Source organism: Helicoverpa zea, chromosome 3, assembly GCF_022581195.2.
Source record: "Helicoverpa zea isolate HzStark_Cry1AcR chromosome 3, ilHelZeax1.1, whole genome shotgun sequence".
In the NCBI taxonomy this organism is placed as follows: Eukaryota; Metazoa; Arthropoda; class Insecta; order Lepidoptera; family Noctuidae; genus Helicoverpa; species Helicoverpa zea.
In genome coordinates, this window is record NC_061454.1 from 8,161,022 (window position 1) to 8,176,734 (window position 15,713).

The window sequence follows — 15,713 nt, forward strand, 5'->3', positions numbered from 1 at the left end:
GCTCCGTCGAAGTTTGCCCTTTCCTTTTGTCAAACATAAGTTTCTATTGTAAGAACTGTCATTGTTATGCTACCACCTCGGCGTAGCACATAACGCGTTTGTAGGCTTTTCTTTTAGTTCGCGACCAAAATGTCAGATTGATTTTCAGATCACGAAACAGTGTTGGAATTTCGTACGAGCTGATGTTTAACAGTTAATATTTGCATGAGTTTGATTTCTTTCTTTCTTTTACCTCATAATTTCAAGTAATGTGTTTCAGCAGGCATACAAACATGTTCTCCAATTGATACGCGAAGATATGTATTGAGGGTGGTAGGTGCAAAAAAACTGATACAAGATTTGGAATCACTCAAATTGAGAAGGTGTCCATCCATTACATATTATATTGTTAAAAAGTCCTGCAAGTGAAATACTTACAAGATGTTGTCCCCAAAAAAGGACAATTAACGAGATCAATTAACGATTTCTGTGTCGAAGTATTTTCACGGCAGTTCCTTGAATAAAGACGAGCCTCCTCAGAAACAACTCTCGAGCCGCGAGGAGATTCCGGCCGACTGGTGGATTCGAGTGAGATGACTGGTTAATTGCCTTGTACGCAGTGCACGTACCGCCGCTGACATGTCACAAGACGTCTGCCACCGGCAGCGGCGATCCCTCAACGAATTCCAATCGGGAAGAGCGAAAAAGACACGAGCCGAACATGCGCGGATAAAAAGTAGCGGAGCGGGCGCAGCGCTGCGGGAGGCACCGAGCCGCCGCGAGCGCCCCGCTCTCGCCGCGCCCCGCTTTGCTCCTAATGCGCAACTGAATCACGCGATTAAAACGTTCACTACTATGCGATACATCCCATCTTGCCAGGAGTCATTCATGTTTAGTACAAGTTCTTTTTGTATGACATCGATCGGCGGAAACGCTTAGCCGTCCGTTCACAGCCCCTTTATCTAGCTATTTCGTTGCACAAACACTGTTAGTTACATTAACGCCAATTTGCAAACAAAAGCTGGTGTAGTCTTGTACGAACATACGTCATCTTCAAAGTAGGCCGGTATGCGTTTGATGCGAAATGTCCTAGTTCCCAGTATTGTTTCGGTCGATTTAAAGAATCGGCGGCGAAAGGCCGGCCGGCAGGCGCGCGTCGCGACTCACAAAAACAAAGCTGTCTGGTGCGGGGACGCAGCGCAGCTACCGACAAACATTCACAAAGTTCGCGATTGAGCTCCGCGGAGTCATGCCGCCACCTCGCTGCCTAAACCTAATGACGCAAGCATTAGGTACCTGCCTGAATCATTGCGTCCCTTGAACAATGCGCTTGGAGTTCATACAAATTGTATTGTAGTTTTGGAAGTTACTCAAGCTCACAGTACTGACAGCTACTTAAGTAGGTATCTGCGTACGTATAAGTTTTGAGGAATAAAGTAATCGTGTGATCGCGGGAGTCGCACGCGCACCGGCCAGCATAGCAATGGGCATCGTCTGCCGACGCCAGCGTCATACGAATGATGCGATATAACGGATCGACCCGATTATTTCTGTCCATTTCACGACTGTTTAATAGCAATGTTAAACTCGGCGAAAGCAAACATACACGCCCTGTTTATCGAATATTTTACGATCTTCACCGGATTCATTTTAAAATCCTAAGCTTTGTGGAAGCGGCTGAAAGATTGTTTGATTCGAACGCATGTTACTAGTTTTACTATTTCAGATATTTATATTACAGTTAGTCATTTACCATTCTGATTTACCTGCATGTATGTTTATTCAGACACACGTGTTTATAATACACGGATACTTTATTTCAAATAAGATTTACTGTTCAAGAAATAATTTGGCGTTGAAACATCTGGACGAGTTTATCTAGTTCTTTCGTTGCCCGCCCAATAACATCTTTGTGAAATTGTTAATACAGGCTTCAGAGAATTCTTATAACGCACTGAATTTTCCTATATCTATATCGTGTGTCTGTATGTAGTGTGATGACTGCTAACATCAGTTGTGTTTTCATTCAACACGCCGCGATAGTCAAGAGATAGTCCCCTTGTTTGTAAACTTTGATAGATGAACGTGAATAAATAACAATGTAATTATAATTGGGGTACTAATGTGGTTTTTGTGTTAGTGACACCGTCTCGCTTCCGTTCAGGTGACGAGGCCGATAACATCTACTTGCACATAACCGTGGCTACACACTTTGTTACTCTAGTAATGTTATATGTTAATAAATTATCTTGTACTGACGAAACTTTAAATTCAGTCTTCAAATTGTCTAAGTAGCACTAGAGCTGAATTGTTGTTAACTTATATTGTGAAATATAAAAGATATAGGTAAAGTATGTTTAGACTTATTTCTTTTTGAATTAGACAATGTGTAAAAGTAATAGGCATGATGACAGTAATCAAAAATCATTAAAATAATATATTTATTAAATTAAACTTGAAGCTTGGAATATAAAACGCGCATTGTTTTCTTTATTAATAATGTGATTAATATGTATTTTTATAAAATAAAATTACGAAATAAGGCAATCCGCCATGATATCTTGAACACCAATCAGAGCTCGTGACGTCATTTCTCAAAACAACTCGCGCGAAAGCGCGCGAACGTCACATTTCGTTATTGTGAACTTCCACTGCGATCTTTGTTTTTAATTAATTAATTGTTTATAACACGAGTTATGGAGCCCGGATTTATCAAGGCAAACAGCGCTAATTTGCCTAGAATTGATATCATAATGCTGGGAAAGTTTTTGGCATCAAATAAAGATTTTTGTTCAGCTGAATTTAGAAATGTTAAAACTTCCATGTAAGTATACTAGTTTAATTAAAAAACAATGAGAGATGAAACCTAACCTCGAAATAGTTATTTACATTATAAACTATGCTAGAATCTAGAGAACTATGTAATAACTTACATCAAAGTGATCTTCACAAAAATAAAGTTGTACCCTGGGCAATATTGCTTTTGAATCTCGCCTTGCAAGTTTAAGCCACTTGTTTCGTATTTTTTTATTGTGAGGAACGTACACAAATAACTTATCAGGAGTTGTTTTGGATGTGTTCTTACACTGGGGGACCCCACAACACCTATGCCCTTTCGAATTCATATTTAATAACACAAAAAACTTAATTATTGCACGAGCGTTGTTTACTTGCGTCTTGTAATTTCAGTCGTGACGTCACAAGTGACGACATGACACTGACAAGCGTTTTCGCGCCGGATTCAAAGTGGACAGAGAAAAATGCAATTATTTGATAAAAAAACTTCGCATTTTCTTAAAATTAATAATTTTTCATATATATATAGTCCTCCTTATCGTTTTCGATAACGGCGACCTATGGCAAGTTCACCGCCTAGCATGAGCCCTGATGTGACTGGCGAAACCGAGTTTGGATTTAAAGACCCGGTCGCAAGTGCTGCAGAATAACTGACCCGCACTATTGAGAGTATAGTTGTATGAAGGCTTAGGTCTCTCTTTTCGTAACTGGCGCTTTTCGTCTAAAGCCTCGAGTCTTTTTTCTTCGAATAACTTGACGTTTTCATAGATCGTTTTGCGCCAAGATGACCTATTTAAGGCAAGCCTCTCCCAATCTGTAGGGTGGATACCGCACGCTTTCAGATGTCTTTTGAACACGTCCTTGTAGCGAAGATATTGTCCTCCTTGCTTGCGTTTGCCTTCTGCCATCTCGGAATAGAAGATCGCTTTAGGTAGACGGTGGTTGTCCATGCGAAGGACGTGTCCACACCACCTGAGTTGTCGTTGCATTAACAATGCCTCCATTCCATACATATTAGACCGTCGGAGAACCTCCGTGTTGGAAACGCGATCTTGCCATTTTATTCTTAAGATCGACCTCAGACACCTAAGATGGAATGAGTCGAGTTTTTTTACATCTGACTTATATAGGCACCACGTCTCCGCGCCATACATAAGCAGAGGCAACACTAGTGCTTTGTAAACGTTAATTTTAGTTTGCAGCTTTATGTCATGGGATCTCCAGACACGGTCATTGAGTCGTCCAAATGTTGCAGCCGCGTTTGCGATGCGTAGAGGTATCTCTGAAGCTAGGGTGTTATCATTTCTGATATTGCTTCCAAGGTATTTAAAATGAGTTACTTCCTCTAGTGGCTTGCCATCCACTTTTACAGTCTCCTTGTCTAGTTCGTGTCCACGTGACGGTTGTTTGAGGATCTGTGTCTTAGCGATGCTTATGACTAAGCCAAATCTTATGCAGGACTGATGTAATGCATCGACGTATTTTTGCAAATATGTCAGGTTGTCAGACATAAGACACACATCGTCAGCGTAGAGAATTTCGAGGATGGAGATCTTAGTCAGTTTAGTTTTTGCCCTGAACCTTGAAATATCGAAAACGCCCTTATCAGTACGAACATTAAGTTGTATCTGATCATGACAATATTCCAAGGCATCTCTCATAACAACCGAAAAATAGATGGCAAAGAGTGTGGGTGCCATGACGCAGCCCTGTTTTACTCCACTCGTAATCTGGATTTCCTCAGAAAGTTCATTTTCATGCTGGACTTTCGCTTTCATGTCAGTGTGAAAATGACGTATGAGGTTGATGACTTCTTTGGATATCCAGATTTCTGGAGAATAAGCCAGAGAGCATCACGTGGAACTCTATCAAATGCTTTCTCTAGATCGACAAAACACATGTAGAGAGGCTTTTGGTGTTCCAAGCTTTTCTCCTGAAGTTGCCTTACGACGGAGATGGCGTCGATAGTACCTCTGGCTGGGCGGAAGCCACATTGACTCTCAGGCAGGTAATCCTCCGCTAAGCTACTGAGACGACTGTTAATAATATGTGCTAAGATTTTGCCGGCACTAGAAAGAAGTGATATGCCCCTATATGAGCTGCAGTCGGAGACATCTCCTTTCCCTTTATATAGCTTGCAGATCACCGCATCCTTCCAATCCTGTGGGACTTCTTCGGTCTCCCAGACCCTTAGGACAAGATGAAATAGTCTTTGTACGATGTTTTTCCCACTGTATTTGTAGACTTCCGATGGTAACTGATCCAAGCCAGGTGTTTTTGAGTTTTTGAGCCGTTTTATTGCCTTAACAAACTCTTCAAAAGTAGGTGGATTCTCTAGTTGTTGGCAGACAGGCATTTCTTTAAGATTGCTGATATATGACAAGTCAGCTCTGAGCGCATCGGGATTCAAAACATCATTGAAATGTTCTGCCCATCGCATTATTACATCGGCTTTCGATGTAACTCGGTTCTGCTTGTCTTTTGTATACATTGGTGCTATTTTTCTTGCCCGTGGACCGAAAATAGCTCAAAGAATCTGCCAGTCTGGTGAGTGTCAGCGTAGTGCTACAATTCAGTAGCTTTCTCTGTCCACCACTTGTTTTTCAGCTCACGAACTTTACCCTTCAATCTCTGTGAAGCGTCCCTAGTGCTGCACGTGTCCGTCTGCTTTGAATTTAGTTGATGCCTGTGTTGCTCAACTAGCGTTCTTATTTCTATGTCGGATTCGTCAAACCAGTCTTGGTTCCTTTTCTGAGGTTTTCCTATAACTTCCTGTGCACAGCCATGCAGGTGTTTGGCATAGGCTCTCCATTCTCCATCTATATCACTAAGTTCAGCATCCGGAGCACTCGCAGCAAATTTTAAATCTAACGCTTTGCCTAAATCGGGTGAGGTGATAAGATTCGCGAAGGCCAGCTTGGAAGGAATTTTGTTTGGAGCTCGTCGTGGTGCTTTCAGTTGCAGATACATCTTTGATCGAATAAGGCGGTGATCAGTCCAGCCAACGGCGCCACGCATTTTTCATATAAAATAGACGTATACCTACATCATACAAAGGAATTTAAAAATTTGTCATCATGCCTATTATTGACAAAGCGAATTTATCTACTCGTATTAACTACTTCCTATCTCTTTTGTTATTTAATTTTAATTGTCTTTCAAATCTAATTCGATTTTTTTGCATCTGATTAGAATCTAGGTTCTTTCGAAGTTGTGTAACCTTGTTAAAACTGCTGGAAACTCAATCAAGGTATGCTAAGTATTTTATTTTGTAACGAAAATTAAATAATGAGAACACAGAGGATTGTTGCAGTATGATGCCTTTTTATATAAACCGTTAATTGTTTAAATGTTGGTCATGACAGTTTAGTTTAAAAATCTTTTACGCCTAATGAGTACTTTCAGCTAGAGTACCTAAATTCTTGCCAAACTTAGTTACTGCACAGCATTTTTAAACGGTTTTATTTATTAAAGGGTTTTATTTAGCTCACCCTGTTTGTTTTATTCTTTCTTGGGTCAAATTTAGTAATTCAAATTTAAGTATCTTCCTGTTGTCAGATTGATCTGAAATTTGGTACACACCTTGAATTCCGATGACAATACAATATAGTAATATCAATAACATTGTAAATCCAAGATGGCCGCCGGTACAAAATGGCGGATTACATATTTTTTCCACAACCCCCTCAATATGGGTATCAAATGAAAGGGCTAGTCAAGTAGAATACTGTCAGCAACCCCAGCGGGGCCCAACAAGGCCAAGGCCTACCTGGGCTGGGGGATTGTTCGAAAGAGTTACCGTGGTCTTGGTATATAAAAGGCCTACGACGAAACACAACGGTTTTTTAGTCAGTAAGAGTTTGGCACTCTCTCACCGCTGCTGACCCATATATAGAATGAGGAATATTCGGTATTTTCATTAAATACTAAAAACTAGAAAATAAAAAATCGGTAAAAAAACTTTTAAGTTAAACGGTTTTATCTTATGTGCACTGAAAACTAGAAAATAAAAAAAAAACTGTTACTTACCTTAAACCTACGTAGGTGGTCCCGGTCATATTAGACTAAAATAAAAACGTGGGGCCCTCTGAAATCCTACCTGAAAGCATATCTTTATACTTTGGTAGATCGTGAGCTCGGCGTTCGCTGGTGAAGCCGCTACGGCTAATTATTGATTGTCAAAATCTCCAGTTACGATTATAGTAAGTCAATGCAATCCACACCTATTATACCTCTAGAAGAAAGTATTACAGCAATAGTTAGGTAATAGGCCCCACGTTTTTATTTTAGTCTAATATGACCGGGACCACCTACGTAGGTTTAAGGTAAGTAACAGTTTTTTTTTTATTTTCTAGTTTTAAATGTTCTAACTCATCCAAAATTTTTGATGATTACGATATACTTGAACTTATAAAATATTCTTAGAACAAAAACAATTAAGGCTCATAGAATTGTATACCATCAAACTATAATTAGATAGGTACATTTAAATTAATTCCATTTTTACTGTCACCTACGCCTTTAGTTAATCTATTACCACTTAAAACGTGGTCACCTAACAGGACTATTGGATGTTTAATTGCATGTTTTCCACAATATTCCTGGACTTCACTAACACGTTTACATCAATACATCCAATTAGAATTTAAATGATTACTTAGAGCTTCAAGTACAAGCTTACATGGGAAAGGACAAAACGTCATTCATGCAGTATGCGCACCTCTATGCATATTCAAATACTTATTGCAATTGTACTAATCAGTACGGTTCCAGAAATTTGGAGTAGGAGCTATGGCGTTACAAAAATGTTAGGAAACTTATCCATAAAGATGACTATCACGCGAACACATATAATTACGTGTGACACCGCCATAAATTCATTGTATTCATAATAATACATAATTATCATCGCGATAGATTATGAGACCGTCCTGATTAAATTTTATGAATAATTTACTTTTGCTCCGGAAATCCTAACAATTGTCTGTCGTCCGTTTCACAAAGGCCGCTTTTGTTATTTTTTCCTGATATTATTAAAAAATATGCAAATCGATCGTGCCGCGACAGGATGTTCATTTTAGTAATAATGTCGATGTATTTGCATGTAAATTACGCCCGTATCCGCGGCTGTTACAATTACAAATTGTAGCTCAATCTGCATCGTCATAGTTGTAAACAAACTGCATCACATTCAATTATAATACACATTACTCTTTTCCGTCAAATTAGAACTGCCGCTACAAAATTAAAGAGGCTTATTTGATCATAAAACCAACAAAATAAAAGAAAATTTTGTGTAAATAAAATCTAATTGGCTCCATTAACTTGACAAGGTAAACAATACATTGAAAAACTATAAAATAAAATTATACGGCGTTCGTATAAAACTATTTTGTTATTATATTAATTTACATAATTACAACGTTTCGGCATTCAAGCTTGTAAACTGAGTGGCTCAAAGTTCCGCTACCGGCCGACAGATGGCGCTACCAGTGTGTTAACAAACCACGCGAAGTTATTTCAGCTTACAGTAGTTTCAGTATTAGTGAAGCAAGGTTTCATTCCGAAAGTACTTTTATACAAATTCGGAGAAACTATGTTTGCAAAAAATCCTTTCTATAACTGATGAGTTTAATAATTAGCGATTTCAAAATCAAGTGAAGAGGAAAACTGTTTAAAGAATCGTGTTCGAAGTTCGGTGGAAAACTGTGTGTTCGGCTAAGTGTTGCCTGTGACGAGTGCGGTGCAAGTAGTGCAGTGTTGCAGAGTGCATCGTTCAAGGCGGGAGGTCAGCGCGGCAGGCTGCACCGCACGCCCCCGGCCCGCCCCACGCCCCCGCCCCGCGCCCGCCGCGCCCCGCGCTCCAAGACCTCACTTGTTTTGATGTAAGGTGTCCAGTGGCCACTATGCAAAACTCTTGCGAGAGAGGTGGCGAGTTCGCTGTCCTTGTCGCTATACTAAGGTAAGATAAAGTTTTGAATTCGCACGCTTCAACTGATCTTTTTATCTTGAAATCCGTTAGTTTGGGTAAGTGATGTTTTTCCTTTTGTCTCTCGATCAACTTGTTACATTGATATCGATGAACGATTTTGTTCTGATATTTGGGTGAAACTTTCATTTCCCATGAAGTTTTTGCACTTGTGCAATTCCTGATAAAGCTAAAACAAATCATACTAAAAGTACTTAGTAAAGTTTGATCACCAGCCTAATACTTAAATAAGTTGAACATACCTACATAGTTACAAGTAAAGCTAATATAAGCTATTAAAAATATGATGTCTTGATTTTCAGTAGGAACCTATGAATACATACAGTAGCTTTCAGTGTTTTAAGAGTTGTACAAGTATTTTCTTTTTTCCTCCTTGAAAATCTTAAGATCTTCCTGTTGAAAGATTTGTTTTTACCGTAAAATGATTCAGTTTAATCTTCACCATTTCTAAATAAGATTGATCTACTAATATTGTTTGGCTGCAAGCTATATTTTGAAAGCTTTGGAAGTGAAAAATTGTTATTTAAAAACTAAGTAATAGGTGTTTACTTTCGTCACATTGTAAACAATGTTAGGTACCAATGTACTTAAAATATCAGACTATCTACTGTTCATATTCAGAAAAAAAGGACGCAATACTTAGATTGAGACGCGACTATCAAGCCCACAGGGCCCACTACATTTCACACTTTCAAAATATTTAGTAAATTTTTTTCACGGTTGCAGAAACTAACCAAACGTAAGCATTAACCAAATAAAAAGGTACGCATAGCACGTGCTATTTGTACAGAAGCTAAACCGACCCGGCACGTGTGCCTTTTTGCTATTGTTACGGTTTCTAAATTTCCAAATTTCATCCAAAATAACCGTAATATCAAAACCGTTAACGGTGACGTGATCTGCCTTCGGAGTTATCGGTTTATCTGCCATGCTGTACTGGGTCTCATTCCGTCACGTTTGCTTAAAAACTACGTTACTACAGCAAACACGGATTCTAATGTAACGCTTTTATTTTGGAATTTTTTCTCAGTAACCAATGAGGTTGGTTGCAACTTTATTTTGAATCCTACTAATATTATAAACGCGAAAGTTTGTATGTATGGATGTATGGATGTTTGTTACTCTTTCACGCAAAAACTACTGAATGGATTTTAATGAAACTTTACAATAATATAGCTTATACATCAGAATAACACATAGGCTACAATTTGTAAACATATTGTTCGAAATACTAAACCTGCGCAGACGAAGTCGCGGGCACCAGCTAGTAAGTAAATAAATATGTATTTCTTACTAGAAACATACTTAGGTACTAACATACTCAGAGCCTTCCTGAACATACTGAGGTAATAGTTAGGTCTAAATTATATAATGATTGTTCAAGCAAGCCTACTTAAATGTTAGTTCCTGACAATGACTGTCTCGAGGATAAGAAAACCTGCAACCACTTGATTAGCAAACATCTTCATACACCAAAACACATTAAAACTCTTTATGTTTTAGACGTGGCTGGATAAAATTCTAAACCAAAACGTTGTGGATACTTCAGCCTTCAGATCAGATATTCAAAAAATTTACATGTAGGTATCCACCTTCGTCCGGCGTTTCTTCAAGAGAAATCAGTGCCGTAAAATGCCCCAAGAATTTGCCCAAAGAACACCATAAACGTATCATGTCCGACCCTTATATACACATGTAAGTATGTTTAAGTATTGTAATGACATTTAAAGAATGAATTAAATATTTACACGACACGACATTGTATTGTTTTATCACTGACAGCGGAACTCGATTGTCACCGCAAAATCCTGGAACGGCTTTGAACAAAACCAGTTTTGATGCAAAAAATGAGTTAATTGATTTCGTTAGTTTAGTCATACTAATTTGCTGATTAATATTAAACAACCGCCATATACGTGCCGATGTTGCAGATGGCCGGTAACTACTTGTTTTACATCAGGGAAATTTTATGGTTTTGAATGCGTTTCGTTAAAGCCGTCGGTAGCGAGGCGTCCTAACAATTTGTTGATGCTTATGCCAAAGTATTTGGTGACTGAGATGAGGTGGAATACTACACAGATGAATGTAACTTTGACTTGTAGTTTAACCTTAGAAAGATAATCATTTTGTACTACGGAAAAGATAATCATGCGTAAAATTGACGCGTGTAATTCAATTAGCTGTAGCTCTAGGTTTATTAGTTTATTTAAATAAATTATATTTTATTGTAAATACACATATATTCTAATAATTAAAACTGCAGATATTTTTTTTACTTATTTATTTATATTAAAAAAACAACAAAAATCTAAACGTCTTCTATAAATCAATGAAATTATATAACACTTACTCTTTCAAGTGATAACTAATTTATTATTCTAATAATCAGTCTGTTTTTTAGGAAAATATCAAGAATTAGCTTATCTTATAATATAGGAACATAAATTTATATAAAAGTAAGTTACAAACAGCTTTGGCACATATCAACGTTATGCTCACGACATATCACTTTCTTATACATTTTTTGCAGGACGCACTTGCTTTTCGCCTTTTTTAGAAGGGCAATAGGAACAATAAATTCGTTTTTTCGCTGCTGGCCCACAATCATTGTCTTCGGGTGTTTCAGGCACCTCATTTGGTAGTATATTAGAGATATTATCTCGCAAATATCTCTGCAAAGTAGGGGCGTCTAAATCACGATAAAGATAATCATGAGTAATTTTGACTCACGCGGTCGTTATATTTCAAAATTGGTGGCACTTACCTTATTGACACGTACGCCATACGGTTACTCCCAGCGACGAATGAAATGTCATAAACGCACAGCTATGAATTCGCGCTAGTTCGAAAGAAATAGCAATTAAAAAAAAAATGCATGCGTAAACTATGTTTCACCCTAGAAAGATAATCTGCGTAAAGATTATCTTTCTAGGGTGAAACATAGTACATTGATACAAAATAGGTTTGGTTTGCCTTCTGTTTAAATAGATGCTTATCACGTACCTGTAACAACACATTTTTTTAATTGCTCTAGTTATTGCAATTTTGATATCGGTGGTTTTTTTAACATTCCACGCGTCTCCATTTTTGTTTGTTCACTATGAAATAGGAGCACAGAGGTAAAGGCGCGGTTCCACCGCAGTGCACGCTGTGCACGGACACGCGGCGCATTTTAGCTGCGTGTATTCATTTGTTTGACAACGTGGGTCTACATTTCCACTGAAGTACACGAATATGACCCACGACTATGTATAGCGTGGCACGGCGCACGGGTAGACCCACGCTGACAGCGTTGAGCTACGTAACCGCTTACAACAACTGCTCTGCGATAACCGAGCTGTACATAGTCGTGGGTCTTATTCGAGTACTCCAGTGGAAACGTAGACCCACGTTGACAGCGTTGAGCTATGTAACCGCCTATTTGAGCAAGCCACGCGTGTATCAATGACGTCAATTCATGCGTAGCCTCTCCGTGGGTTGCAGTGGACACAACCACATACATTTTCTTACAAAGCGAAGCTTAATACACGTGCGTAGCCTCTCCGTGCACCGCGGTGGAGCCGCGCCTTAATAAAAACTCTAAAAACAAATCCTAACGAACTTCGACTACTCGGCCCTTTTTATTTCATTCAAAACCATGGACTGATATGACTGATTCAGGACTGGATACAATCGTTTTCATCACATTGCAATTAGAGAATAATTCTTAATAAGTACAACCAGTTACTAACAAGTGGATACAAAATATTGTGTAAACCGCAACAGGTAAAAAGCCGGTAAAGTTTCTACGTACGCGGTGCACTTTTTACAAGAGATTGTAATATTTAATTCAAGTACAATGTCGATTTATGATCGTGGTGGGAATATCTATACAGTATGTACAACAGTAATTTAATAAACAAGAAAAGCCAGTGTAGAATTGTTAGTTTTTACTAAAGAGGAGATGAGCGCGCAGCGAACCCCGCGGGTGGCGCAAGCCGCGGGCGAGTCCATGTTTCATAATTAGCTCTGTTATGAATTTTATAAATGTTTCATGCGCACTACATGGGTAGCCGACAATTAATTAACTCCTGCACAGTGCTTACATTAATTAGCCGAGAGACATGTCATGTTTGTTCGTCATACATTATACATACACGGCCGCGTTCTCTTGGAAAATTTATTAATATTACGTTACCTTTCAATAATTCAAACTGAATTGTCTTCATACTACATTGTATTTCTAAATAATTGCTAATTGGACCACCCCTGTTGTATTTCGCCGGTATCGATTTCTTAACTAATTAATGTGTATGATTATTTTTTTGATAGTGTTTTTTGTATGTGTATATTGGACTGTCTACAAAATTCATTACGTCCTACTATTATTAAGTTTTTATGATACAAATTTGTGATTAAAATCGGAGACAGGTAGTAGAATCGTAGAATCTGCTCCAACCGTAGCTATTTATGTAACTGGTTAGGTATAATAATATTGCCAACTGCCGTTGTAACAATACGGACATGAATCTTCACTTGATTACTTCCTTTCAGTTCACCCAGTAATGAACAATAAATATCTAATCCTAATTTAGAGTGCAGTTGCCATTTCACCCTCTCCCCTTCGCGCAGAACACAGTAAATGAGTTTCCTTATAACAATGATATCATTCCTATATCTAAGTATTTAAGCCATACAGCTAGTAATTTCTCATTTAGCTTCAGAAAGGGTCTGATCTTCATCTTATTTCATTTCAAAATAACCTATATTGGTCCTATAGCTGGAATTTAATATCTTTCGTACAAAACAAAAATAATGCCTTAGCACAATATTTATTTTATCCGATTTATATTGCACTCCAATAAATGGCCGACATTAATAATCAAAGTGGAATATTTCATTAAGACAGTAGAGACCACTAAGTTTTACAACTTAATTGCTTTCGCAAACTATAACAGGATCAGTTTTTATGATACACCCACAAAGGCGCCCCGAGAATTTCGACTCTAATCATTCATATTATTTATTTTTTGTGTCATAATTCCTCACGATGAGGAATGGGTCCCGATCGACTCGATAGTTTTATTCATTTTATGAAGACAAAGTTATGAGTCGGCGATATTGCTGAACTTTCTACGAAATGATCTCTGTATAAATCAGAGAACAACGTCGGTTGGGGACGAATGAATATTGTCGGTAGGTACTAAACATTCTAATCATCCTACTGTAATCTAGAGAGTATTTGTCGAACGGCATGGAATATTGCGAATGTCAGGAATAAGCCGCGCCGCACAATGGGCTGCGGAGTGATAAGGCGAGCGACTGGCGCTGCCCGCGGTGCGCGACCCGCCGATTGTCCGACCATCGGTAATTTTCCCATGATCGAGAATGTAGCTTTACGATACCCCTACATTGACTACACTCGAAAAACTATTTTTAAGTATAATATATCATTTGCAAGTTCAAAGTACCCCGGCTATTAGCTATCATAATGCGCAGCCCGGCCTCACACAACAACCCTTGTATTGAACGAGTCGAGTAATTAAAGAGGCATTGTATAAAGGATAAAAGCTTTTCAAATACCGTCTAGATGAATTAGGGATACGAATTCCTAAAAACAATTGAAGCAGTCGATAAAGTTAGCCTTCTACTTAGCAATTAAAAAAGTAAAACAAGAATGTTTTGTTTCCAGATAATAAAGCTTCGGACAGAGAGTATAAAGTTCAAAATGGTATTACGATTTACATCCTTCGAGAAAAATAACCTTGTTCGGAAGTGAGAAAGCTTTCCACCTATTCACTGAAAATAAAATGTAAAAAACTGGATGTTTTAAAGAAAATTAAAAACAAGGAAGTTTTGCCGATTGCGCCTGGTACCTAATCTACTCCGTGTAAAGAAGAAATTAACACAACTTTCTTGGATATTTATTACGCTACTTTTATTACTTTACTTTTACGAGGCTGAAATTTAAACAGAAAAGTACTTACCTATTGTGCCTGCTAATGTTTCAAATTAATGATTGAGAATAAATAAACATTGAGTAAGTCTGGCTATTTTTGTTTGTTTTGACAACCGATCAGTGTGTACTTATTCTTACTATGTTGCTGTTGCTACATAAAGTTTTTATAGATATCTTTAGAGATTTAATATCTACAAATAATTTTTGTATTTAAGTGTTAAAATTAATTAAATGTAGGCATTAAAAATAGTTTTCATGTATTTGCAAGATAAATTATATGTAATTTTTACCACGTATAATTATGTTATTTCTTATAAATTAAACCAAAATTACGTAAATTATTAAAATACCATATTTTTTGTGGCCAACGGGTACCTACGTAGTTCCAAGTGATTTCACGCACATACGCATAACTTAAGTTTTGTTTCCCAGTATCGGTCCATGTAAACCATTAATTAATTAAGTACTATGCACACAACTCGATAGAAACACGTTTGTCCGCTAGTAAAATTTTAATATACTCTAATCAGGTGTCAAGCTATGCTGCCCATTTTCCAAACTCTTGAACACTTTCATAAATACTTACACAAATTATGATAATAAAGTAAATAAATTAAGTAAATCAATATGATTGTAGCTGGTCAATAAAATAGACTTGGGGACCCCCCACGATGGTAAACTCGGTTAGCTTGAACGAGTTGTAGGAGAGCTCGCAAAACCTTACTACCGCTCAGCCGTCATCGAGTATAATAACTGTAGCTAAATTCTTCATTATGACTTATTTACATTTTTATAAGTTGATATCAAGTCATAAAGGAGTGTTAAGTTCCCGGCTTATTGCCAACTTCCGTTAGCTATAAGTTCCCCGTCGCCGCTTGCTATCCAATAGTCACGAATGATTCGCCACGGAAACTTGATTTGTGTTACAACTTCAAAACTTATTCAACACTTGAGCCGTGATAATAAACAGATCTAAATTGCAGCGCTAAGTTTAGAAACATAAACATCTGT

General features: G+C 37.8%; 1 protein-coding gene and 1 long non-coding RNA gene across 2 annotated transcripts; one reads left to right on the forward strand and one right to left on the reverse strand.

Annotated features, from left to right (window-relative positions):
• Positions 1-3,344: 3,344 nt before the first annotated feature.
• On the reverse strand, positions 3,345-4,553 carry LOC124645742. The gene has a single exon (XM_047185617.1). It carries the CDS (start codon positions 4,551-4,553, stop codon positions 3,345-3,347), a length of 1,209 nt encoding a protein of 402 aa, XP_047041573.1.
• A 4,106-nt stretch (positions 4,554-8,659) lies between these two features.
• LOC124646261 lies at positions 8,660-14,794 on the forward strand. Its single transcript, XR_006986307.1, has 3 exons — positions 8,660-8,737; positions 10,268-10,459; positions 14,436-14,794. It is a non-coding gene; the product is annotated as an uncharacterized LOC124646261 (long non-coding RNA).
• The last annotated feature ends 919 nt before the right edge of the window (positions 14,795-15,713 follow it).

Bases quoted from the DNA above. Each gene is read 5' to 3' on its own strand.
- LOC124645742 (XM_047185617.1), bottom strand. From the start codon at position 4,553: ATGAAAGCGAAAGTCCAGCATGAAAATGAACTTTCTGAGGAAATCCAG.